This window comes from Cygnus olor, chromosome 1 (genome assembly GCF_009769625.2).
Source record: "Cygnus olor isolate bCygOlo1 chromosome 1, bCygOlo1.pri.v2, whole genome shotgun sequence".
NCBI classification, from domain to species: Eukaryota; Metazoa; Chordata; class Aves; order Anseriformes; family Anatidae; genus Cygnus; species Cygnus olor.
The window spans coordinates 152,354,073-152,381,565 of record NC_049169.1 but is presented as its reverse complement, the minus strand read 5'-3'; the positions used below and the strand labels follow the sequence as shown (position 1 = coordinate 152,381,565).

The following is a 27,493-nucleotide window of genomic DNA, read 5'->3' as shown; positions in this document are numbered from 1 at the left end:
CTTGACTGTTAAAAAGCAGAGAACGAAGGGAAGATCTAGGGCTTTGGGATCCTTATCATTTGAGGGGAAGAGGATCCTTATCATTTGAATTTATGATAAGGATTAAAGGATTAGGTAGGAATTTCAGGAAAAAATCTTAATTGGAAGACATTTCGTATCCTACTTTAGGACTACATTACCTGGTCAAAGGAAGACTGAAGTTTAGAAATAAGTGTTTTGAGCACCAAGTGCTGCAAATAGACTTCACTGCAACTAGACCAGAATTCATTCCATAAATTACCTTACTATTTGAAATTAAGTTGTATGCCTCATCTAGAACTCTCACACAGTATTTTTTTCCATATCTCGAAAATCTGATTTAAATCTCCTCAAAAACACTATGCTGAAATTACTTCAGTCTGAAGTACATAAATATAGGTTTGCAATACATTTAGATAACTCTAATTCACATTATACAGTCAAAACAGTACTTCATCTCATGTGTCCATCAAAGGATTAATTTTCATTGTGTTTGGCACAATACCTGGGACCCATTGATCCAGCACACACAATTATGCTTGAATCTGTTATAGTATTTAGTTGTTGAATTCCACCTCTATATGATCGTGACTATGCTGTAACACACCACCAACAAATCAAATTAAAACTATTTTCCATACTCTATAGAATAAGTGAAAAAGTAGTTTCACTGGTTTTAAAGACAGCAAAGATGCTGTAAGGCTTACTAAGTTTTCACAGAAGCAGCTCCTTAGGCTGTAAGGCACACAAACTCAGCATCCCATAAAAGCTCTAGTACAGCTTTCAAGTAAAAAAAATAAAATAAATAAAAATCCAGGGACTTCCTTTGTACATTCATAAAAATATGACAAGGTCCACTCCAAAGAAGCAACAGAATGGTACATTTATATCAACACATAGCCATTTACAAAGATCACTTGACTGTGACAAAAAATAGAATAGCACTGCTTTCCAATGAGTCATTACAGTAAAATGATACACCTTGAAAAATGCTTCTTAGGACTGAGTGTTATTTGTATCATCTCTTCAGGAAATTTTTCAGCACACTATGACAACATTCTTACCAAACTGGATTGCTGTGATTATATATACTGAAGTTTACAGACTCAAAAACTATCTAGAGCAAATTAGGTTATTAAATTTTGCTGTGCTCCCAGATACAAGATAACTTGTTGCAAAACAGAAAAAAAATCAAGGAAGACTTCACTCGATAATGTATATTACCCCCTAAAATACCTGAATTCACATTTCAATATCAGCAAACTAAGACTACATTCAATTTCTTCCTCTAAAATAGTTTTGAGTGCCTTTCTTTCTTCTTATTGTTTTACATTTTACAGAAATCATAAGTATTACTGCAAGAAAAAAATTGATTAAAAGACTGAGGACATAGCATACAAGAAAAAAATTCAAAAAATATGTTTTAGCTATATCGTGTTATGAACAACCAGTCAGCATTTCACTTTCTAATTCTACTTATTCCTCAGTTTCTTAAAGTGTGGAGCTTCTTAACATCCATTTCCATCTAAAGCAGCAGTGGAAAGCATATTTTTCTCATGTAAACAGAATTGTGTGTATTGCAAAAATCCAAAAGATATCAATTATTTAGAGTCAAAACATCAAATGAAATATTAAGTGTACATACATATTCTGTGAACTGAGCTAGAAAGATGTATTATAGTATTAAAACCAATAACAAGACTATTTACAGTGTATTTCTTCTGTCCTCAGATACAGTTTCTGCGTGAAAGGAAATGATATTTCTAAACAATACTCCTGAAAATGAAGAGTTCCTTGTTGTATGTGTGTTTCCTAGCTTCCCTTCAAGACAAATTGAAGCCTCAGCTCCTCTAAATATGTTGGTGACAAAGAAAGTAAGAGAAGAAAAATTATAGCAAGCAAACCAAAAGAACCCCTCAGTCTAACATAAATATCCAACGACAAAAAGAGCTTTCAAGATAATTTTCAATGGGTAAATATGCAGTAAATATCTATATATATTTAAATGCAATAACTTTTAAAAGCAGAGTCAGGAGGTTTTTTTAGGCATACAGAATCACTTGAAAGGTGCAGGTTACTTTTGCTGAACAGCCATGTCTCTCTCTTCTTTTGCCATTAGAGAGAGCTGCCAAGGTGAGCCTTTTGCTCTACTCCCCTCAGCCAGGGTTATAACAATCTACATGCCCTCCACTAAGCACAAGGCTGTAATTCTCCTTGCTCTCTCCTATGACCCCTATCTGCACAACGTGGGGACAAACACTTTCCATATGCCAGTGGGAGGGAAGAATCTGCCTTTTAAAAATGAGGGGGGCAGCGTGATGTTTTAAATTTAATCTCTAGAGAGATGTTTCTTCTGCCTTTGATTGATACTGCCCAGGACAACCTGGGAAAGGATTTTCCTTTCCTCATTAAACATTTAAGAGCAGACATACCATTTCATTTTTAGATGAGCATTAATGATGGATATTAACTGGAAATGACACATTACATTATGCCCACTTGCTCCTTTATCAAACCTAAACAGGTAATTACTTTACAGTAATAGCTCTAAAATGAACATTTCTCAGGGATGAACAACAACACAGCATTCTCTGCAATGAGGGCAATTAGGAAAGAGGAAAGGACTAAAAATACCCCATGAGAAAAGTTGGTTATCTAAACAGGCATGCCATATTTAAAGTTAACATAACCATGGCACCACAGCCTAGCCCAAGAATTGAGAAAGTCTCAAGACCGTTGTACATTTTCAGTATTAGAACAGCTTGTCTTTGCAAACTATTATCAGAGATATAAGTTTGTCATGAAACATTAAGAACAAAGAATGGTTAGTAGCACGTTCTTTTCACAGTATTGTAACTTCCTTCCTCAGCATTTCAGAGGTTTTGCTACTGAAGTGTTTTCTTCTTAAAAATCATGTTTATTAAATTCTATATGGTAAAGGAAAGCTGGTGGCAAGGAGAATGTTAACTGTTTACATTTAAATTTAACTATTTCCAATCTACAAAAAAAGAATGATCACTATTTCTCACGTATTTAATGGTATTCTTGCAAATTTTAATTATATAATTAATTAAAAGAAGTCATCCAGAAATAAGAACCATCTCTGGATTCTGAAAAATTGCCCTGGTTTTGCTAAGAGGGAAGAAAAAAGTAACTTGACTTTTCCAACAGTAACTTACTGCATGGCAGAAAAAGCCAACAAGATGAACATCTTCAGGAGTAATCTTCAAAAAATCTAAAGGAAACAATGCGTACCAAACTCAGAGTGTGAAGAGCAATACAGCAATGTCTAGAAATAGCGAACAGCAGTAGAAGGACAAAATCTCACATCACCTTATGCATCCACATCTGAGGCAGTTGTCAGGACTTCTTTCAGAATCATTGGAAAGAAACACACAGAACAGGGTGCAGTCCTTCTGGCCTGTGTCAGTCATATAGCTCAAGGTGACGATAAAACATGCTAAAAGGGAGTTTCTCCTCCCAGTTATAAAGGGAGCCTATCTGTCTTGCTCAGATATAGACGTCTAAAGCTAAGGGGATGAATCCCAAGCCAGTAAGTAGTCTAATATAGCAAAACTGTAGGTAGGCTTTCATCATAGCCTGTAATTAGATACTCCAGTACTTCAACAAAGCACTCCAGGATTAACTTGCAACATACTGACATCAATGAAAAGATTCTAAATTAGATCCAGTGAACCTTTTCTAAGCCATTAGCACGGAATCATCCCAAATTTATAAACTACCTGTAACACATTATTAACATATCAGGCGGAAACTGTCTATGTAACTGTTCACAAAATCTGCCTTAGTAGAGAAAAGAGGCCTGGCTCTAACTCACACTAGTGCTTACCACCATTGAACTCCAGGAATTCAGTGAACCTATACTATATAAAGGTATTATATACTTTTATATATAAATACCTTTATTATATAAAGGTATTATATAAAGGTACTATATACTATGAAAAAAATAGAAACGGAATACAGGCACCTTTTGCTCATCTAAGCAAAATACTGTTAAGTGTATTCAAGATGTATACTATACACTGTATACAGTCTAACAACCTTTCAAACCAACTTAAGCATAGGACCAAGCAAGAGTGACATACTACCAGACACAGCTATAACATGCTCCTTTCTCTCTCAAATAAATAAATGCACACACATATATATTTAAAAATATGCAACAGATTCTCTTTAGACACGGAGCTGCCAGACTGTTCTGTATCGTGAACTTAAAGTCAAAAATCTCTGTAACTTCGTTATGGTACCTGATTATTTCCAACACATTCCAAAATTACTAGGCCATGTTTATTGAAAACGATATTAAATTTCACCATCTTGAGCCAGACGCATTCATCAGAAGGAGGTAGATTTGCTACTATGCCAGACAATCTGATTTATTGTAGTTTCCACACCTCTATCTAAAAAAGATATTCAAAGAAGGTGAGTCTGAAATTAGAGAATGCACTATTTAGAATCAAGATAAATTTATTTTACACTGCTCATATACAGACAATTTGGAATTCAGAAGAGCTGTACTACAAAGCTTGAATTAGGAGCTTTTGTTGGTAGTTGGGAAACACCTGGAGATTCTAGGGCCCTGCTACATAGGGGAATTAAAGCATGAGCACTTTACACATATTAAAGATGCTCCAAGAAAAATAATAAAAAACATGTTATCATCTACATTCATCTTCTGGTCTGCATCAGCCTTGCACTGAAATAAATGGACCAATAAAAAGTCCTGTGGAGTCAGCTTTAAAGGAAGTCTGCAATTTCATGACAAGAAAAGATCAAAACAGAACCTAGCTCCATTTTTGCATTTATCTTGGTCAAAATTGACTGAAGTCCATGTAGAAAAAAAAAGATTGGCTTTTAGACATGGACTCTCTAACACTCTTGCCTAGCCAAGTTCCCTACTAATGTGATTTCAAAGAGACTCAAAGAAAAGTGGAATGCGAGTCTATAAAAACCTCCCCATACACATCACCATGCTCTCCATTTGTGCAAGCTGTCGCAAGTAGCAGTACAGTCCAGGCATGTCTAGAGGGCCCAGTGTTGACAAACACAAGCTCATTTTCCCTGTACACTCATTGGCTTCGAACCAGCTGCATTAGTTCAGTAGCTTGCACACAGATTATCGGCTCAAGCACAGCACTGTGCGAACACAGCTACACAGCTTCCCAGCCAGACGTGGCTTGTGTCCAAGGACCTTGGAGCACAGGCAGAGTGGGGATCTGTCTAAAGTACTCTTGCCATAGCAGATGGATGGAGCTACACACAAAGAAACAGATTGCATTTGCTCCATTTATAGTATGCACTTGTCATTCAGAAGACAAGATACATTGAGGTCGTCATTAAGAAGGAGATGGTTGCCTACCACTGCCACAATAAAATACTACAGCTCTTTTTCTACGTATCAAAATCTGAGATTATTCAAAGATATTACCATGCTGTAAATATTGATCATAAATGCATTTTAGAGCTCATTGATGCCTATTTGTATTCCAATATGTGCTAAGTTTATCACTCCCTCCACAAAGTTGAGGGTTTCTTGGCTGTTTAAACTCTGTATCTTGATCTGTATTTTCTCGGTTACAGAAATCTAATCTTTCAAAACATCCATATGTTGTTATTAAGAAGCTGTGGATTCCTGTTCTGAGGCTCACTGAAGATAGCGTGTCCTAAAATTCAGACAACATCAGGGCTCTGTGGTACGCTCCAACAGATCCCAGTCCCAGCTATCAAAGACTGCTGCAGAGCTCACGTCTAATGGCAGGCTAAATTCAGTCTACCATGCTACACTGATGCTCAGTGCAGTGAAACATCTTACCCAGTCCCATCTCTGACTTTTTCCCTCACTAAGACTTGCAAGGGACATTGCAGCTCTCCTCATTGCTTGCGTCTGAAGACTACCTAACTCATTCAGCCGCTGTTAAAGAGCAGAAGTAGGAGCAAAGATTTTACCCCATGTCCTGCAATTAAACAGATGATATGCTTCTTTCTCCCTTAGCCGTGCTGGCTATACACACCACTGGAAGGTACAGAAAGAAGATTCTAAAATCATAGCATAGGAATTATTCAGGTGAATACATTTCAACTTACTTACATCCTCTTTGATATTTTGTTGTAATAATCTGCAATTATGCATACAATTCTTTTAAGAGATTTTCCTAGCACATCTGATTTGACTGGATGCTTTTTCCTGAATTATATTCCCCTTTCTCTTCCCCCTCCTCACTCCCACCCCCAAGTTCTGAATTGCAATTTCAGAACGATACAAAATTGTAATTTGCACTGTCTGGTATTGACTGTGCACTGTGTACTGACTGTTTTAACACCATAATTTAGGTGTCTTGTGTGTCATATTTTTGCCCCAATCAAGACTGAGGTCTACTATACCACAACACATCAATTACACACGACCTCTCCCACTCCAAAATTCAAAACGCTTTCTTAAAAAAAAAGATTAAAAGTCCACAACTGACTTACTTTTGCATTGAGAGGGCACACAGACAGTGCACTCCTAAAAAGCTGTTCTTCTGACCTCCACTGACTGCTGCGGAGCGCACAGCGCATAACGTTTATCAGTAAGATTCCAAGTACTGCGACAGCAAGAATTTTCTTAAAGAAAGAGAAACAAGTTAAGAACCAAACCATTCAACTCAAGCACTTCATCATCAGCCTTAGTGACTGTTTTGATAGTACCTTTTTCTTGGCTTGCTTACTCAAGAGAGTAAATCCGTATGTAAACAGAATACAATAGCCAATGCTGGGGAGGTAGATGACTCTCTCTGCAACAACAAATCCTACACGGAAGAACAGGTTACTTGCAGGAAGAAAAGGGATAATAAGAAATCCAAGTCCCAGTGTAAGAATTCTGCAAACAAGAAATATTCTCAAATTAACCACAAAGTTTAATAGAATACCTTTTCCACTCAACATATAAACTTTTTTAATAAACAGAAAGATGTGCACATGAGCAGAGCATTCAAAAGCAACCCTTGGGAGCTAAATAACAAAATCTGATTATGTTTCAATAACATTTTGACACTACTTTCTATCAGGGAGTTTTAAAATCCTAGCTATAATTCCCAGAAAAGCAGTGTTCATGCTTCCAGAGAAAAAAATAAACCCATTAAACATTAATTACATAATTCCTATTAAAAATATATGGGCAAAAAAACTAACGATAAAAGCTGTCTAGTTTTGGAACTAATAAGGCAGTAACACATGGAAAAAAATATATTTCACTTAAAGAAGAACTTGGGTACGTTTCCTACTGAGAGTGTTGTCTTTCCTAACAAAGACATCAATAGCAGAATCCATTGTGTTTAACCACGTGAAAGTTACTCATCTACACTCTCCACAGTCATTGGAGAGAGGCACTTCTCAAAGGCTGCTCATCTTCCCTGTTTTAGGTATCTACGTTAGGAATGAGTAACGCTCAGCAGGTAACTATGCACTATAGAAAACTTAAGACAACTGAGAATAGGAACCCTATGTCCATGTCAGGCCACAGGCATGGTAGTTTTCTACTCCAGTTTATTACAAATAAGTCTCTATACTGTAATGTAAATGACAAATCTAGAGTAAGGTACTTAGTCTCTTCTCCTCCCTAATTGTCCTTGGCCTTCACTTTACTTTTGTCTTTATTATTACTAAAAAAACAACACCTGTTCAGCAATATTGGCTTAGTGAGTATTTAAAAGAAAACACGAAGACACTTGTAACAAGTGTAAACCCCCTTCAGAATGGTTTTATCTGTGCAAATGATTATGGGAATAGAGGAAAGGAAGCCTAGTGGGATGATAGCCTTTGGGGAGACACAGGGAAAGAAATTAAATTACAGAATACCATAGAAATAAAAAGAAAATATTCGGTACTCTGAAAAACAGGATGACCTCATTATGACTGAGCTGCTGAAAAATGTTAAAGAGCTGAGAAATTAATTATACATAAAACCCATAGGAACGGACAAAAGTTTACAGAAGTTAAACAGAAGACCTTAATAAGACAGAATAGTTTATAGCAAATTTTTAGTTTCTTTTGGTAAAGTACAAGTTGTTTCCTCATGGTCAGCATTCTATTTTTTAATAGTATGTCCAGCATTTCTACCTCCTTTCAAGACATCTCCTTTCTCTTTCATTATTAGGAGAGAAGATTAAAGGAGATGACTTATAAGAAGCAAGGGCAACAGCAGACACAGACTATTCTGTTCTGAGCAGAGATTACTTTTTACCACCTACAGTGTTAAGGATCTCAAAATGCCATTTCACGAGAAAAATAAAGCAGCCATCCATACCTCCCCCTCTAAGTCTGCTTCCCACTAGCCTGTGTACAGTGATGGGCTCAAATTGGGATGAACTGTAATGACAGCTATAAATATTTATTTGAACTGCATTTGCTAGACACTGGTTCCACTGAATTGTTAAAATTATCAGTACTGAATTTAACAAAATAATACTGTACTCAAGTTGTCCGGGCGTTTAAAATTCATCACTGTCTCTTACCTTCTCTTATGGCTGTCTTCTGAGCACAGAGCTTGGCATATCAGGCCAATTAGGCAGAACCAAAGTGCTGCTAGTGCAATTATCCTCCAGTCGCTGACGGATTTAATGAGGGGTATGCAGCCCATTGACCAATCAAAACACAGCCACCAGGGACATAACAGCAACCATGCATTCAATGAATAATAGTAATTATAGTTTATAGCCTGTCAGTCAAAAAGAAAACAAACATTTATTTGATACTAAACTTAAGTGAGAGGGGGAGAAACTTTAGTTCTTGTTTATTATCATTTCTGCTATCGCAAAATATTTCTTATACAAAAAGAGAGACCTTAAATACTGTTATACTACATCTAGTTACATATTTACTTACTTTAATATTTACTTACTTTATAGCTGTGAAGTTATTATTTTTAATATAGTTACGTGGTTTTCCTATTCAGAGCAGGGAAATGCAGTTCTATACTGTGCAACCAATACCCACATGTAGAAAGAATAATTTCCCAGAACAGGAGGAAATGTCAAAAGACAACACCTTTCTTTCAGTCTTCATCTCCAAAGACATATTTAATACAGTCAGAGGTATAAAGCCAATACATACTCCAAATGCACCAGACCAGAACTTTATGCTATTTTCTTCAATTGTGAAAGAACAGATGAAGAGTCAAACAGTATGTGGAAAAAGGAAGAAACCCAGCGAAAGCTAAACCCTTGCATGCACGAGACAAGTAGTGAATAAATGGAAATGTACTTCCATGCATGCAGAGCATGCTAAATTGAATGCAAAGAATATATAGATATTTTTTCTTCAAATTGCAAAAGATCTTCACAGAAGCACAAGGGAAGGTGACTCATCACACAACTCAAAATGTTTAGACTGCCTGCTTTATTGTTTCTTTGAGTCGCAGAAAAGAAAATTTAATTTGATGACAAAGACAAATGCTCTGAGCTTGCCAGAAAAAAGAAAAATCAGCTTCATAACTTACTCTCACAAACAGACTATCTGCAAATGAAGCTGGGTTGTCTACTTCAGTAAAAGCCGGTGGCCCTGTGCCCATAATCCTCCAGCGGACATAAAGTATACTAGCCCCTCCAGACATCAGAAGAGTTATCCTGAAAAGCAGTCCCTTTCTTAATAGCCCAGCATTCTGCAGGAAAGAAAAAATAATAAGAAATAAAAACAAACGATATTTTTTTCTCATCCTGACTATATTCACATCTTTTTTGTGGCCATCTCAGAAAAAAGAGGCTATCAACTGACGTTTGTCTTTCTTTTGCAGTTACAAGAAAGGTCTCGAGCTTTACTACAATTAATTGCAAAATATTTTTGCAAACATTTTCATTTTATTATCAATCAGAACACTTATTGAAGAATTCTCTTCTACAAATCCTCAGTAATTTTATAGTTGATATAATTTCACACATCAATTTTTGACAAGGAATTTGTGAAGAATATAGCTGTTAGTATACACCACATTAAACTCATTAATGCAGGACAGTTTTCCCATGAATTTTGTTTTAAATTACTCTGATTGACCTTTTGTCACCAGAAGTTTTTCTCCACTTAGGTCTATTTAGGGGTAAAATTACATGAGTGCAAGAAAACTGCACAACTTGAAGCTGAGTGAAAAGAAAAAATAAATTTTTCACAATCAAATGCAATTAAAAAGCCAATGACACACAGGCACCAAAATCACTTTGGTCAGGTTAAAATTATCCAGGAGCTATAAAAGAAATAATCCTGTTTTATCTATAGTATTAACTCAGTTGATTTACATTACAGGTTTCATAACATACACATTATGGTCTAAAGAAGGCAATTCACTTAAAAGCAAGAAATCTGAGTCCACACAGAGAAGTGATGTTATAGAAGCTAAATTTTACAGACTTCTGCTTCTTCCCTGTGAATTATAACTCTTCTTCTCCATGCTTGCACCTGTTTCATAAATGAAAAAAACACAACCAAAGAAAAACAAACACCGTTGTGTGCCACAGAGGTTCTTCACCCTTTTCCAGAGACTGGAAAGAAAATCATGAACTATAATGATACCCACGTCACAACTTCAAATGCAAACCCAGTCTTCCAGCACCCTACCCAGCTAGCAAGTGTTAACTCGGATGGGAAGTGAAGGACCTAGCTTTTCTCCCAGTCCCTGTGTTACAGTGCTGTAGGGGCTCCCTTAGAGCTGCCTGAAACCTGATGGCTGAAGTTAACCTATGCAGCCTTGGTAAGTCATTAGAGATGCAGAAGATCGAAAGTGAGAGTTTCTCTGAAACGAGGGGTCACTTCCCACCCCACTGGACACGTCTGAAGAGGAAAATGTTGATAAACTGTGGATTTTTCCATGTAAAAGTTCACTGGATCCTGAAAAATATGGTCACGTGATCTCCACCTTTGGCTCTCGTTTATCCCTACCTTCCTTCCTTAATTTGATATATTTCTATTATCTTTAAAAACCTATCTGATAGTTATACATGATCAATTCTATATGTTCACCATAGCAGCTGACACGCTGATTATTACCTATGACTGCAATATGCAATTATTTAGGAGATCGATATTACTTATTTCTGAGGTCTAAGAAAAAAATAGGCTTGTTGCATAAAGTAAGAGATCCAACAACGTCCTGGCTGAAGGTATTTATTCTCTAAAATGATAGAAAAATAAGTTTAAAAGCATTATTCAGATGGGTTTTTAATATTTGTAGCTGACAACAAAGTCATCATAAAATACTTAATTGAATGCCTACGGAAACAAGTTTGTATTGTTGATTTTACATAAGCTAGCCTTTGTGCTCAAATGGCTATTTCCAGTTTGCACATCTCAGCAGCCAAAGTCAATACAATGGAAATCATTCCTAAAAACTGTTTTTGGAACAAAATTGTGCTACGAAGGAAAACAGCATAGTTACAATTTATGTCTTATTACAGAATAACTAAACTAAAACTCTTATCCCAGACTTCATTTCATTTAACAGTACATGTAGCTCCTCAAAGGTCACATTTCACAAATCACAAAATCTCTTAGTAAGCAGAATTTAAAAAGTCGAAGAAGCATTACCGTACGTCTTAACGGTCTTTGATTTAGAGTTAACTGACATCTGGCATGAAACTGAAACCTATCTCTCAAATCAAGAGGAAAAAAATTTGCAAGTAAGAAAATTTAAGACTTGACATTTAACAAAACAAAACAAACTTTAAATACAATTCAGTGAAAAGACCAGAACATATTTTTGTAGCTGGTAGGAGCTAAAATTAATTACTTCTATTAAAATAAGAAAAAAAGACAACGCTTTCTTCACTGTTTTTTTCATCACTGTTTAAAAGTCACAAAACAGAAGCACAATGCTTTGAGCTATTCATGCTTCAAGAGTAATCCTCCAAAAAATGTTCACCTCTGACACATTTCCAACGCTTTAATTCTGAACTTGATCTGCTTTAATCCTCTACAGCTCTTGACTCCTCCTTTTCCTCATGCTAGTTGATATTAGTCCCATTACACAACTCAATTCTTCAGCATTCTTATTTGCTGCCTTAAGTACTCCTCCATCCCTCAGCCATTCTTGCCCAAATCTATTGTTTCAGTTCTAGAGATTCCAATTTCACTGATTTCCCCACAAAGCTCCTCAAGAACATTTCCGTTTCACTCTTTGTGAAGGAATTTAAAAGTCCCGTAGGACTTGTTACTCAGAAATATGAGCAAGACTTGTCTACAGTGAAACCACTGATCAATGCAAGCTCCAATGAATATTCCTTTGCCTTGCTGAAGCTTGCACGGGAGAGGCAAATGGTTTAGCTGTTCAACAGCAGTGATGTTCTAGAAGGCTGTTTATTTGGTTGTTACCAATTCTTCACCTAAAGATGAATGTTTCTGTGATTTGCTTATGATCACAATCTCACAACAAATACGAGGTGTTACATTCCACTTGAGCCAATATTAGATAGAGCAGTACCAACAAAAGTCAAAAATTCAATCCTTAGTGACTATTTGTGCTTAAACATTTTTACTTTCAAGTTCCCAGGCTACTCGGAACTGTCTCCTGTTTGGTAGCTCATATTCTAGCTTCTGACCCTGCAGAACTTGTGCATCAAGCAGTCAGCTCTTCCACACCACATTTTTAAGATATTGTTGAGAGAAGCATGGAATTTTTAAGATATTGTTGAGAGAAGCATGGAATGGATTTCTGTATTCAATGCATTTCTAACGTTATTCCATTACCACTCATGTTGAGAAGATGTCACAGCCCACTGTCTTACTCAGCTGACTGAAAATACCTCTCACTTTTCTTTAATTCTCAGCAAAAACAAAACTGCCAGAAGTTTTATCTTTGTCTTTTAGTACATGACTGTCTGAATAGCAAGAATGAATAAAACCTCTAAGGACTCACCTCCAGTAACTTGTCCTTACGTAGTAGCTTTTGAATGAACTCCAAAACATTTAGCTTGTTAATCACCATGGCATCAAACACTGCATTCAAACCCTAAGCAACCAAAATAGAAGTAAGAACGTAAGATGAAGTAGCTACCCAAAACCAATTTTTAAGAAATGCACCTTATATTCCAATTCTACCATGAGCTATCATATATCTTAATTCTGATTTCAAACAAGTAGATAATAGATGCCTTGCTAGTAACAATGGCAGAATAAGAAATTAACAACCTGAGCTCAGACGAGTAGAACATCACATTATTGTAATGTGTATGCTCCTGCTACATCTGATACCGGGATATACCGGGGATACCACGTACCAGCAAGCTACACCCCATATGTATGGTTACAACAGCGTTTCTTGCCTAAATGTTCTGCAGTGCAAATGCTGCAGTCAAGAGGTAAGGCTTCTGTCCAAGAAAGGTGGAGTTTCTTTAAGCCTTTTTTTTTTTTTTTTTTGCTGTGCAGCATGGTATCTTTTGACTGACAGGTTTCAAAAATATTAAAAGGTACGTAAATTGTCACAACAAGCAAAGGCTGAGAAAGATTTTACATGGGTATCAGGCTTTCTTTTCTTGCAATTACATCAATACACACAGTGGAAGTTACTGAAAAAGAAAAGCAGAGTTCTATGTAACATCAGCCACTACACATAAAACTAGAGGATATTCAGCTCTTTGCTAGACTATACTTGCACATATTTCCCCCACAGAAACAAAAAATATATCCAGAGGTAATTCTTTTGAGGTCAATGAGATAATTCTGTTGAGGTCACCAGTAAAATCCAACCTCAGTGTTCCAGCAATCACCAAACATGACAATTCATGAATACTTAGCCTACATCCTAATACCTTCAGAAATTACCTCAATGTCCTGTAAACTAGAAGGGGAAAAAAAAGTCAGTAAAAATATCACCTGGCAAGGCAAAGAGTGAGGACACTGGGAGGCCATAAGTCTCTTTTCAACAGTCAAAGGGAGAAAAGAGAAGATAGGCTGGAGAGTTGGATGGTTCCACATAGAGAGATCAGCTGGCAGTTACAAGGCTTATGGCTCACTTACATGAAGATTGGGAAAGTAGGAAAGCAAGAATCTTGCTGAAAAATACATTCAGCCTACAAGGAATCTTTTTAATGTGTGATTTATCCCTTCATCACTCTGACCTTTACCCTTCAACTCAAGGATAAATATCATCACCCTAGCAATGCAACAGCAAACAAAAAATCCAGATCAAATAACAATTCTGTGTCTGCTAGCTCAAATAATTACTTCATACCACTAGAAGAAATAATCACACTATGTTTTAAGAGAACTTGTTTTCCTCACAGATACCTTTGAAAAATACATCAGCCTGTGAGCGTCTATCAAAAAATAATGTCCTACAGCAAGATGTTTTCAGTAATTTCTTCTACAATTTTTTCTAAGGCTGAGAAGGTCCTTGCTGCAAATAATTCTTCTGATTGCTTTATCTACGTCAATTAAAGCTACAAATCAGATTTACTTATACAGATATACAACTACGCAAAAGGTGAACATCACTGATGTAGCATTACAGGTGGCTTACTGGATCACCCAAATCAGACTATCTTCACTTCAGTAACAGAAACCAAGAGTAAACTGAACATGAAAAGTAAGTACATCTGTTTGCATAGGCTGTTTACATAAGAGATGGAAGAGATTCAGTATTAGAAATACATAAACAATTACCCTACTTATAATTAGGAATGTTCAAAAAAAGCAAGAGGGTGGAGCTTCCAAAAAACAGTCTCCTCCAGTTATGTCTTTGTTCATAGACTTCAGAGAGATGTTTGTAGACCCACTACCTCAACAATTATACATTCAAAACCAAGGCCAATGAACATGATACACAGTGAAACTAACACCGTGAATCTTAAATTTTGCAAGAAGTTAACAGATACATGCAAACTGCTTACAAAAGATAAAACAAATTCCAGCAGGTTGGCTGGGATACAATCAAGAGAGCTCTACTGGAATACTGTTTTTAGTCAACATTAACTAGTTTTCTGAACAGAACAAAAAGATGTTCACGAAATTAGTTGTGGAGAAGATTCATCCTTGTAGACTTTACAACTGCAGCTGACAGATGCTAAGGTCAAAAATCAGTCAACAAGAGGATTCTTACCAGTATCGTAATTCCTTGTTCTTTGCACAGCATGGCTACTGCACCTAGGAGAACACTCACCAGCACCCAGAACACAGAAAAATTATGTCCTTCCTTATCTGTCAAAATAAAGCATACCATAACATTAGGTTTATACATTTAAAGGTGAAGTTAGAAATTTAAATTAAAGTTAGAATTAAAAGTAAAACAAAAACAAACAACCAGCATTTAATCTCACAATCTTTTATATCAGTCAAAATCTGGATACACAGACTTGAAAAGCATTACAGACTTGAAAAGCATTGGGCACCTCCTGCAATATGCTGGCATTTGTCCTTTTATTGCAGTCATTTTCTATTCTCAGAGACATTAGAAATCTCCCTGTTTGCTAGATGTCTTAGCCAGACTAATTAGAATGGCAGAAGCTTCATATAGTTTTCACAATTCATCATCTGAAAAGGTTAATTCCCAATATTCAGACTCATTTATCATCCTTAGCTACAGCTCTATCATTACTGGCCACTCTCCTCCGAGCTACCACAAGAACAAGAAATTCTTTCTAATGGTTACACATGAAGCAGCACCACACACAAACTGTGTTAACAGTAGCCTAATGTACAAAGGCACAATGAGCTGCTTTTCCAGGGCTGCTACATTTAGCAAGCGCTATATGTCATTTCATTAGTACTGCTGTGGAATGCCACGAAGCTCAATAATTTCAGCATCTGATCAGAGAAGCAGTTAGTTCTTGCAGTTTTACAGCAGGGTGAGGAACTCTGGGGTTAAGAGATCAAGAGTAGCTACAGCTTCTAGTAGAAAAAAAATCTTTAAAGACTGCACCATGTAGCTGAGTTTCGGCACTACAAGCAGACATTTCTGAGACTGATCTAACAATAAGCTTGACTACAGCCAAGGTACTATCACACACACAGTACATGGGTACTTCACATAAAAACATGTCTGTCACAACCTCTACTCCACAGGTGCAAGCAAGAGGGAAACACTCAGCTCATTCAGAGAGAGTTTCTCGATTCAAGCAACATGAGCTCTACAGGCATCACAAGAATCATTTGCCATGTGAAAAAAAACAAAAGTTGAACTCTATATTCATCGACTGAACCCCTTTTTTATTCTCCCTGATCTCTAGAGCAGTTCTTTCCTACTGCAGGTTGGATCCTCAGCACTTAAACAGAACTGCAATAATCGTCTACGCAGAGGGCAAATGGAAGAAGTAAGATTTACTTCACCAGAAGGAGGCACCTGAGAATAGAACAGAAGAGAACAGAATGGAATAGAACAGAACATCAGGCTTCCTTTCTAACTGGTTGAAAGAAGGAGAACCCTTTAGGGATCTAGTTACCTACTTAAATGCAGTTCAGAGAAGCAGCTATTGCTTTTCACTGACGATAAAGGGAAATTAGCATACTAACTCAGTTGTTGACAAGTAAGATACGAACCATCTGTCTGAGGATCTACTGACGTTGGCTCATTGGCTTCCTCTCTCATTTTGAGGCAGACCACTTCTTTTGTAGCAGACAGCAGAAGATTTGAAGAAGAGGAACAAGTTTTAGAAGCACTCATTTCTTACCGAAGACTTAAAGCTTCAACAAAGTGAATATTAAGATGTTTGAAATTCATTGCAATAAAATCTAGTGGGCATTTGTTCCTCTTCCCTCCATCCCAAATTATGTCCTTGCAGGTGAGGACAGAGTTAATATTGGAGGTGCAGATGTTATAAACTGAAAAGAAAGCCTCCTGAAGGAAAGAAGTCATACACCTTTCAATACCAAAACAAAACATGGAAATACAAAATATATAATGGCTAAACTAAAGAGGTTTTAGTTGTAACTGAAAAAAAAGCAATGAGCAAACTCTAATTCACATCACATATACAGAACTGAGGGTTTTCAGGGTTGCAATACGCACACAGTTCATGGAGAACGGGGCTTCAAAATTCTTTATATAAGCTTTGCTAAGAATAAAAGGAATCTGTCCTAAATACATCCCTTGAAGACCTTCAATTCTTCAGACTGCTTGCAACACAAGACTGCTCATCCAGTTTTTGAAATCTCTCTTTTTTTTTTTATATAAGGTAGAAAGAAACTAGTTGGCAGGAGGTGAAGATAGAAGGCAAGCTAATCGACTGTGATGACAAAATAACGATCACTCATTCCTAGTAAGCGTGAAAGGGAGAACATTGAACAAAGTCAGTGGACTTCACTGAGTTTACTGAAGTATACTTTCTTCAGGTGAGAGGGTTCTTCTTCCCACAATCAAATTCTGGAGGAGAGAAGCTGGGATGTCTGAGCACAAATAAAGACCATGTTAACATGGAAGTTGGTAGGAAGTATATACAGCAAAGAAACACCAACACAGTGATTCACAAATGCTTTGATAACTTGCAGTGTGAGAAGCAACAGGGAGAAAAAGTTCAAATTATCAAGGACAAGTATAACAATAGCGCACTCATACAGCATGAAATTCATAAAAGCTGCATCATAAAAGGAAAAAGACAATTTATGTAAAGGAGGAGTTATTCCAATACTCAATGAGAAAGAAAATGGACATTGCCAAGAAAATAGAAGTGTTCTGTGCCTTTTTGCTTCATTTTTCACAAAGAGGTCAGTTGCAATTAGATGGCTTACACAAAATCATCAGGAAAGGAGCAAGAATAGAAGCAGAACAGTGAACAAAAACAACAAGGAATTTACAGGGAAGTTAATCTGTTTTAAATTACAGCAATTGATTACATTTATTCCAACTGGTCCTATACACCACAGAGTAATCTCAACTGTTACCTCTGAGACATCATGCAAAATGCATGAAATTCCAGAAGCTTGGAGTTAAAAACAAACAACCAAAAAACCCCATCATGCCTGCATGTCTACTACTGAAGGGTAAAAGAGAGAGGAAAAGTAAAGCTAAAGCATCAAAGCCAAGCTGACTGGTTGAAATTGTCCAGAAAAAAATACACAAAGTATTTTCTAGATGAGTCTCCAAAACAAAAGGATATGACGTATGAACTGTATGAAGTTCAACAAGGCCAAGTGCCGGGTCCTGCACCTGGGGCGCAACAACCCCAAGCAGAGCTACAGGCTGGGAGATGAGTGGCTGGAAAGCTGCCTGGCCGAGAAGGACCTGGGAGTATTGGTTGATAGTCGGCTGAATATGAGCCAGCAGAATGCTCAGGTGGCCAAGAAGGCCAACAGCATCCTGGCCTGTATAAGAAGCAGTGTGGCCAGCAGGTCTAGGGAAGTGATTGTGCCCCTGTACTTGGCTCTGGTGAGGCCGCACCTTGAGTACTGTGTTCAGTTTTGGGCCCCTCGCTACAGGAAGGACATGGACATGCTCGAGCGAGTCCAGAGAAGGGCAACCAAGCTGGTGAGGGGTCTGGAGAACAAGTCTTACGAGGAGCAGCTGAGGGAGCTGGGCTTGTTCAGCCTGGAGAAGAGGCTCAGGGGCAACCTTATCGCTCTCTACAGTTACCTTAAAGGAGGCTGTAGAGAGGTGGGGGTTGGTCTGTTCTCCCACGTGCCTGGTGACAGGACGAGGGGGAATGGGCGAAAGTTGCGACAGGGGAGTTTTAGGTTGGATGTTAGGAAGTACTTCTTTACCGAAAGGGTTGTTAGGCATTGGAACGGGCTGCCCAGGGAGGTGGTGGAGTCACCATCCCTGGAGGTCTTTAAAAGACGTTTAGATGTAGAGCTTAGCGATATGGTTTAGTGGAGTACTTAGTGTTAGGTCGGAGGTTGGACTCGATGATCTTGAGGTCTCTTCCAACCTAGAAATCTGTGTCTGTGTCTGATTAGTTGTTTTCCAAAGACATATTACAGCTGCTTAAATCAAGTATAGTTTTCTGACTTGGAGAGCAAAGAGGGCTTTCTGGATGAGAGCAAACCTGTAAACCTTGACTTCAGGAAGGCATGATAATGCCACTGGAGACAGTGTGAAATAAGCAAGAAATAATAGGGGGTGGATGAAATTATAGAATGGATAAAAGTAACAGTTGTAAAACTACACTAAGACTCTAGGCCACTGTGCAAAATGGGAAAAGACATTCTGGATTGGGTCTTCCTTTCATCTAGCTCTATTAGGCATTTTTAAAAATTTGGATGATGGAATAAGGAATATTCTGAGTAGGTCCAGAAGTGTTGCCAGGCTACAATGGCCACAAAGCATATTAAGGAGAAGTCAGAATTCCTCTGACAAACTGTGGAAATGGCCTTGAAAACTGATAATCAAATGCTATTCAATAGGCACACGTTCAAAGTTGTACAGAAACTGACTTGTGTTATTAACATCTCAAGTCTCAGATGCCAGAAATGTCTCAGCATGTAAAGTGTAGCCAAGCTTATGTAGGAACCCTCAAATACAGTAAAAGATGGTAAAGAACAACAACAACAAAAAAAACACAATTCCATAGATACATTCATTAAAAGATGAGAAACAAGCATCACGATCTCCTTCCCAAAACCATAATCTCAGTTCCTTTATTTTGCAGTCTCAAAAAGTCAATACAGTCATATATAGAACTGTAATATTATAAAAAATTATCAGTTTGTGATTAAACTTCAAAGAAAGAACATTTTAATTAAGGAATATTTTATCTTGTGCTTTTGCCTGGGTCAATATGCACAAACACCCCCCATATCCTCACTGCAGAAATCTTGGTACTAAACTAGGACTGAAAAATAGATACAAAAGACTGGCATTCAGCAATGTCTTCAAGCAATTTTTAACAGTGATTTGAAAATGTAAAGCACTACAAAAGTGCTAATTATTATTATAAGATACACACATGCCAACAGAAGTAATCAGTCTAACAAAGCACATTCCCCTAATACGGCACTGCTTCCCACCAGAAAAATCTTGTGTTAGAAAATGAAACCAATCTTTGGTTGGCACCTGCACCTAGTTGAAACTGGTACACCATATTGTGAGTGGGCATTGTGCCACTCTAACAGATGGACAAGATTGTAAGCACGCCAAATAAACAGAGTACTTGCCTTTTTTTTTTTTAAGCTGGAAAAATACACTGTTTCTATACCAACAAAAAAGGGTGTTTCAATGACCCCACTTCACCAGTACCTTGAGTCTGAAAGTCAAGGGGATCCAAAGAAATACCTGTGTAAGACATGAAGAAGCCTTGAGGGCTCCTCCACTCAGGCTGCTGAACTCAAGTATAAGCACTGTGTTTGCAGAATTGCTCTAGGAAAGTGTTTTACAGCGTGGAGTCAACTGATCCTAAATTTATGAGCAATATGCTTACTGTGGTACCCCTCAACTCTGCCTTCCTAGATGCTAATCCTACTTCTTTTGAGAGACCTTATCCCACATTGTCCTAAATCCACAAGTCAATGAATACAAATTCCTAGTAAGTTCAGGATATGAAGAAAAATACTACATGTTTAGAGTACCAAGCTTAGTTTTAAAGTCAAGCTAGCAACAGCAAAACAAAACATAGCAAGCACTTCAGAACAACAATTATCAAGTCAGACATTTAGGCATTCAGCACTTCCTCCCTCAAAGCCAACTTGAGCATCTTAGGGTGTAACCAGGTGAAAACTTGGAGCAGTTCAAGAAGTCATTTAAGCATGTTTAAGTGCATTGCTATAAAGAGCAGGAAGAATTCACTAGCTTAGAAGATAAAGTAAGAATCCATTGTTAGAGTTAACTTAAGCCTGAGATCTCCCTGTGTGTCTCCAATTCTCTGAATGTACATACTACTGCAGCGCAGCTCAGCATTTCACTTAATAATGAAACTACAATAGCAAATGGCATTCCTAAACATCGCCAAGTACCTCAAACTCATTACATAGAGGCTACAGTAGAGTGATCATCTAACCCTAAATTATACTATCTTGGACAAACAAAATTTAGTGCTAATTCTACAAAAAAAGTTATGGTTTCTCATTTGCCCACTAAAAGAATAAAAGGATAGATTTTCCACATGCAACTCCGCCCTCCCAATGCATTCAAACATGAACAGTTGGGCACACAGTTGAAAAAAATCAGGGCCCAAATGTTTAACGGTTGTTTAGTCTGGAGAAGAGGAGGCTCAGGGGAGACCTCATTGCTCTCTACAGCTACCTGAAAGGAAGGTGTGGGGAGCTGGGGGTCAGCCTCTTCTCACAGGTAACTAGTGACAGGACTAGAGGGAATGGCCTCAAGTTGCACCAGGGGAGGTTCAGGTTGGAAATGAGGAGACATTTCTTCTCAGAAAGAGCAGTCAGGCATTGGGACGGGTTGCCCAGGGAGGTGGTGGAGTGCTTAGGGACATGGTTTAGTGGGTGACATTGGTGGTAGGGGGATGGTTGGACCAGATGACCTCGGAGGTTTTTTCCAACCTTAATAATTCTATGAGTAGTAAATACCTCTTGATCAATTGCAAAATAGCTAACAAACTCCCCCTTATCTGAACAGTACTGTCTTTCACATAGAAGACTTACACATTTCCAAACTAAAGGAAAACCTCCACTATTCACAAAACTCATTGCTACAGCCTACTTTGCATGTTTCATTATATTAGCAATGAACTAGCAGATGATTAACGGAAGACTACAAAGAACAGAACAAAACAGAAACACACAACCAAGTACAAAGTCATTTTTAGAAGTCATAGCATATGAGCACACAGTTGTTCCCCTATTTAAGATCCATGCCAAGTATTACTCACATGAAGCAAATATCATAAACTCAACATTTTACATTACTCAGATCACCAATGCAGTTGGCAAATACATGCAACTGGATCACTGTCAAGGTTGAAGACAAAGGAAGGCAAAATGAATACTCCAGCAGTTTTAAAAGTCCTTATTAATTCCCAGAGATACTGCATTAAAATTCAACAAAGTTAATAACCCACAATTCCCTTCAGAACATACCTAAACAGTTGTCAGCTCTTGCTGTCTCCAATGCCTATGCAGTGGATTTGTCCCCACAGATGTGTTTTTAAAACAGCCGGACAGAATGAGAACAACAGATTAGTTCCTTGCAAATATAAATGTTATCCTACCAGAGTTCTGGTAACATTAAAAACTCTATGTAAGAAAAAAGTAAGAGAATTTTAGAACTTCAGTAAAACATAATTATAATCTATATAGTATGTTAAACGCTGATACTCTTTGAAAAAAAAAAAGATAAAATGCTACGGATTCTGGCTAAAAGAAACTGTCTGCCCAAAAATCCATCAAAGCCACAAATAAACCACATCAGACAGGCAAACTGCAGTGTGTCTTGGGCTTCACAAAAATCATTTTCCTTTGGAAATTTTCCAGTCTGGCAACTTCTACCTTTCTAATCTCCTACTTGTTTTCAGTATTATTTATACTTCCCCACAGTATCCCCCAAATACTCTTCAGACATTTTGTGTGTCCTCACTCTCAAGACAAAACAAATAAAAATAAAAATCTTACATTTATTCACTTAGACAATAGGTGAAAACAAACACTGAAAAGCCTCTCTTCTATGTCTTTTATCGCTGTTAGAGAAGACTTCAAGGATGACATTTCAATTACTATATCTATCCTAGTGAAACAGATTTCTGGAACTCTGCTGGACACAAATCTCACATTGCCTTGCTGCAAGAACAGTCAGGTTCTTTATGAAAGACTTAAGATACCCTATGTATTTAATAACATTAGGATGCTGCTGGAGACAGAAGAGTTTATGTTACTGAGGACATAACTGTATCAGCAGCACGAACTCAGCCTTTTCAATGATTGTTTTACTATGACATTCAAAGTTAATCATTAAATGCAAAACAATGTCAAACATGTTTTGTTAACTGTATTCTAAAGACAATACAAGTACAGTCCAAAAATCCCGAATGGTTTAGTTATACCTTCTTTTATGTATACCAGAAGAGCCATGCTATCTTGGCTTTTAATAACAATAATTGTTTAATAACAGTTAAAAGAAAACACCTTTGATAGTTCTCCTCCTGCCTGTAAAAAGCTGGTCACCTAACTGCTATATACATGTCACACCCAAATCCAGAAACAAGGGCACAAGCAGTTTACCCAGAATTTAGGGTTACACGTGCCTTTAATATATACAAATCTAGCAGAACAAAAGGAAATAGGATGGTGTAACAAGCTGCTAGATCCTATTTTTCTGGGGGATCCTCACAGAGCCGCTATGTATGATTAGAAACAAAAGCCTGATGCAGTGGAATGCACGGAAGGTTTTCTGGTTGTTTTCTCCCCCTCCTTCTTACTAAGATAAATTACCACAAAGATAAATTACCATCTCAGTTGGACCTTGAAAGTGATGAAGTAACAACTGTTAACTTGGACTAGCACTATCAATGTGCCCTGACAGTATTGCAGACTTTGAGTCTTGTGGATAACGATGACTTTGCCAGTAGAATGAAAACATTTTGAATTCTGAGAGAAGAAATGATATTTTTTTCTTTGTTACATCTTAACGGACATTGTTTAAGTCTGTTCCTTAAACTGCACGTGCGTATTTTTAAAATGCTTGCTCTTCACCGATACTCGAAGTGAGACCAGCTTCCATTTGGGACTAAGAGGGTTTCTGCTGTGACTCCCTCAATCCGTGCACATGCAAACTCAGCTAAACTCAGATAAAAAGGTCTTTACTCCTTATTCATCCTATTATTTTTGAATGACTAGAATTGTTAACAAAACAAGGATATTCATACCATCAAAACAGAGGCATCCAAGAGTAAAGCTTCACGCTTGCTTTAATACAATAAAACCACTGAAAAGTCACACTCGCCTACAGCTACTTCCTCATACGTGGTTACCTTTTCCTACAGCCTCTACTATACAGACACTGTCCATACCGGTGCCTGATGGGTTGGGCCAACCTCCCTGCTCAAAAGAAAAGAGATCATAATGATAGAAAGCAAAACTGTCAGTGGTGGTCGGTGGGGTTCAGCAAGAGGATACATGAGTACAGTGAAGAGCAGGACTGCCATTTGGAGGGACTGAGACAAGCTGGTGGAGCGGGCTGACAGAGGCCTCGTGAAATTTAAAGACAGCAGCACACAGCAGACCAGCCTGGGGACTGCCTAGGCAGCAGCTCTGCAGAATAGGAGCTGGAATTCCTGGCTGACAGCAAGCTGAAGAAGAGTTGGCAGCGTGGCAACGAAGAAGGTTAAATGTACACAGGGCTATATGACCTGCAGCATACCCTGGGGGTGAGGGAAAGTTGTTGTTCCTCTGCATTCAGCTCGTGAGGCCACATCAGAAGCACTGTTGTACCCAATTCAAGAAACACATCAATAAGCTGGAAGTCCAGCAAATAACCCCTAAGATGGTTAGGAGAGTACAAAATAGGAAAAGAAGCTGAGGGAATTGGTTCCCCCATCCTCCTGCCCTAGAGGAGAACACTGAGAAGCATCCAACTTCAGTCTTACTATTTGAAGGAAAGTTATAGGGATGACAGAGACAGACTTCTCTGAAGTGCCCAGAGAAAGGAAATGATGCAGCAATCACAAGGCCCAGCAAAGTAAAATGCAATTGAACGTAAAGGGAAAAAAGTATTCTCAGGAGGGCAGTTAAACACTAGAACAGGTTGCCTAGCAGGGCTGTGAATTGCCTTGGAGGATTTTTACCACCCACCTGTCTAATGCTTTGAACAACCTGATCTATAAAGTAGCCTTGCTTTAAGCTGTCAGACCAGAGATGACCTCCAGAGTTTTCTTCTGACCTAAATATCTCTATAACCTATGATAAAAGGAAACCTAGGTTGCTCCATTTTTGCAACTGCCCTAAGTACCAAGCCTGGTGTTCCTAAGCTTCTATCCAACTTAGAGATTCAGGTACCTCCAGAAGGTGACTGCAAATTCCTAAGATGAGCTCCCACCCTCTCAGGCTTATTTCAATGGTCACTATCTCCTTCCAGTGACTACACAGAAAGAGCAGAGAGAAAAGGCTTTCAAGCTGCATGCCCAAGTTAGCTGGTGAAGGTCACAAAGTAGGGAAACTTAAAAATAAAGCCTGAGAAAACCCACATACATAACAGTTGCATTTCACCTTGTATCTGGCTTATGAGGCTGGAGATCAAGCTTGTGGGGAAATTGCTGGTGGAGACACTCACTTACCTCTGTTTACAAATTAATGGTTTTCATATTTAGGAAGACACGTCTAGGATGGGCAATGAAACATCCCAGACATTTCAAAGTCAGTTTTCAGACAAGAACCATTCTGACCTGAAAATTTGACCCAAATATCTGTTGTGTGACACACTGCTCGTTGGCCTGTAGCAAATCACATAAGGTTCAGAGGAAAGAAATAATCTGAAGCTTGGACTCCTCCCTTTAGGCTCTGTGCAAGATCTGCTTAAGACCTTATTAGTGCTCTCCACAGTGCTGGATGAAGATAAGTTTTCATTCTCTCATTTAGAAGATGCCAGATACATGCAAGAACCTGAAATTGTCATCAATCTACCCAAAATGAAGCAGCTGTTGGAAGAGACAATTATCTAGCTTGTATACAAATTCTTCAATACAAAGAAAGTCGAAACTCCTTTCAGAAGTCGCTGAGGAAAAACCAAGTAGTGAAGGCGACAGTAAACATTGAAAACTGATCTGAAGGACAAAAGACAAAATTATGCTGGCAGACCATAGTTCTCCATGGCAAATCTGCTTAACAGACAGTTCTGATGCTATTATGCGATAGCATCCAACGCAAAAAAACAAAATACTATGTGCTGCTTAGTATCTTGACTTCATAACATTTTCTTTTTTCTGTATCAATGACAAGAACTTTAGTACAAGAACACTTTTAAAATTATGCTGACTTCTAAAAGCTATCAGACTAGCCTTTAAAAGTTTTTAAAGCACTCAGAATATTCCTTTATTAGAGTATACATCACATTCTTAATCGTTCCTGAGATATCCTCCAGATCAAAACAGATTCCTTTTTGAGTCTCCAGTGGTCCTCCTAACAACTTGGCTCTTGAGTTGTTCAAGCCAAGATAATTACCCCAGCCACATAGGCCTACTTCTATCAACAAACTGGAAAGCACGTAGCCAATATTTTAATTTGTCTAATTTAATTTGGTGCTGACAGAAGAAACATCCAAAGCACAATCATAACCATTAAAATAGGTGAGAAAAGAATTAATGAGCAAGCAAGGTCCCAGGGCCAATTTTCATCAAGACATTACTAGTTCAGTTGACAGAAAGGAAATCTACTCAAAGAAAAGGAGTGGAAAAAATAATCAGAAGTGAACAGGAATTACTACAAATATAATTTGAAGTGACCCAGTTTAACTTAAACTTATGATATCAAGTGTAGAAATAAGCACAGTGGTTCTAAACAGTCTAAGCTCAATTAACAGGAGTTATTCACAACATCTTAGAGCTCTCTGTGCACCAACTCACCCCCCTCAGGCTACACTAAGCTCTGCATTTCCGTGACTGTGTTGTTAATCTAAATAATTGCCAACTGTGGTTAAACATCGTAGGCCATGCCTATTGAACTGGTATCACACAAAGCTCTTCACAGCGCAGTTCTTCATGGGTTCACCGAATGATTCCCCTATTTCCTGTGGTAGAACACATTCAGACACCAGACTGCATATTCCGCACAGGTTTTTGTAGCTGTGAATTGATGTATTCTTGTGTACTTATTTAATAGACTCCCACAATAATTTCTCCACAACAGGATTTCAACTGCCAAGCTGCATTCAGATCAGATGATACAACAGATTTAAAAGCTCATTTGAAAAAATATCTAAGAAAGAACTTTCCATGTTAAAATAATACAGTTACCTTACAAAAACTCTATGAATAATACTATATTCAACATGTATATGCCAGCACTTGCATATTGCAGGGATTTAGAGGGCTTACTCATACCAATCTTTACTGTTTATTAAAAAAATTACTAGTAAGGTTTCTAAAATTCATTCCCATTTAGGCCATCCCAACACAATGGCATAAAGTATATTAAAACATTTAAGAAAATAAATTCACGGGTCTGATTTCTTTCTAAAATACTTATTAAAATATTTCTTTATGCTCCTAAACAACAAACCATTTAACAAATAAGCCTGGTACAAAACATATTTTCCTTGAAATAAATTCTTAGTGTTTAACAGGAATTAGGGACAACATTCCCTTCTAGCTCTTCTAAAATTAAATACCTGCTAGAGCAGATTTTTTTTTTTATATTTTCAGACTGTATAAACATTAATAGATTCAATCCACAACAGCTGACATTTTCGGTTTTGCTACACTTAACTGAAATGTATGAATACAGATAAAACATATAATACAAAATAAAAGGTGCAAACATAATGCTTACTTTCTCTAAATGCTTTACAGTAGCCAAGGAATGACAACAGAAAGAACAGGGCACATAGTAAGTCTGCTCTGCCAACAATCCCTGCAACCTTAAAAAGAAAAAGAAAAAAATTACAATTACCAGATTTTATTCT

The 27,493-nt window shown here is 37.6% G+C and overlaps 1 protein-coding gene across 3 annotated transcripts in view; it reads right to left on the bottom strand.

Moving 5' to 3' along the window:
* The window catches only part of TMTC4 (transmembrane O-mannosyltransferase targeting cadherins 4), a 50,329-nt gene that overhangs the window by 9,430 nt on the left and 13,406 nt on the right, over positions 1-27,493 (bottom strand). For 2 of the 3 annotated variants that reach the window (XM_040537959.1, XM_040537951.1), the window contains exons 5-12: positions 27,361-27,448; positions 16,537-16,602; positions 15,101-15,198; positions 12,920-13,012; positions 9,518-9,679; positions 8,535-8,737; positions 6,730-6,901; positions 6,514-6,645 (exon numbers count right to left, since the gene is read on the bottom strand). In XM_040537959.1, the coding sequence (XP_040393893.1) occupies positions 6,514-6,645; positions 6,730-6,901; positions 8,535-8,737; positions 9,518-9,679; positions 12,920-13,012; positions 15,101-15,198; positions 16,537-16,602; positions 27,361-27,448 (1,014 nt within the window). The remainder of the gene's footprint in view (positions 1-6,513; positions 6,646-6,729; positions 6,902-8,534; positions 8,738-9,517; positions 9,680-12,919; positions 13,013-15,100; positions 15,199-16,536; positions 16,603-27,360; positions 27,449-27,493) is intronic. The other variant, XM_040537967.1, reaches the window with a different exon arrangement.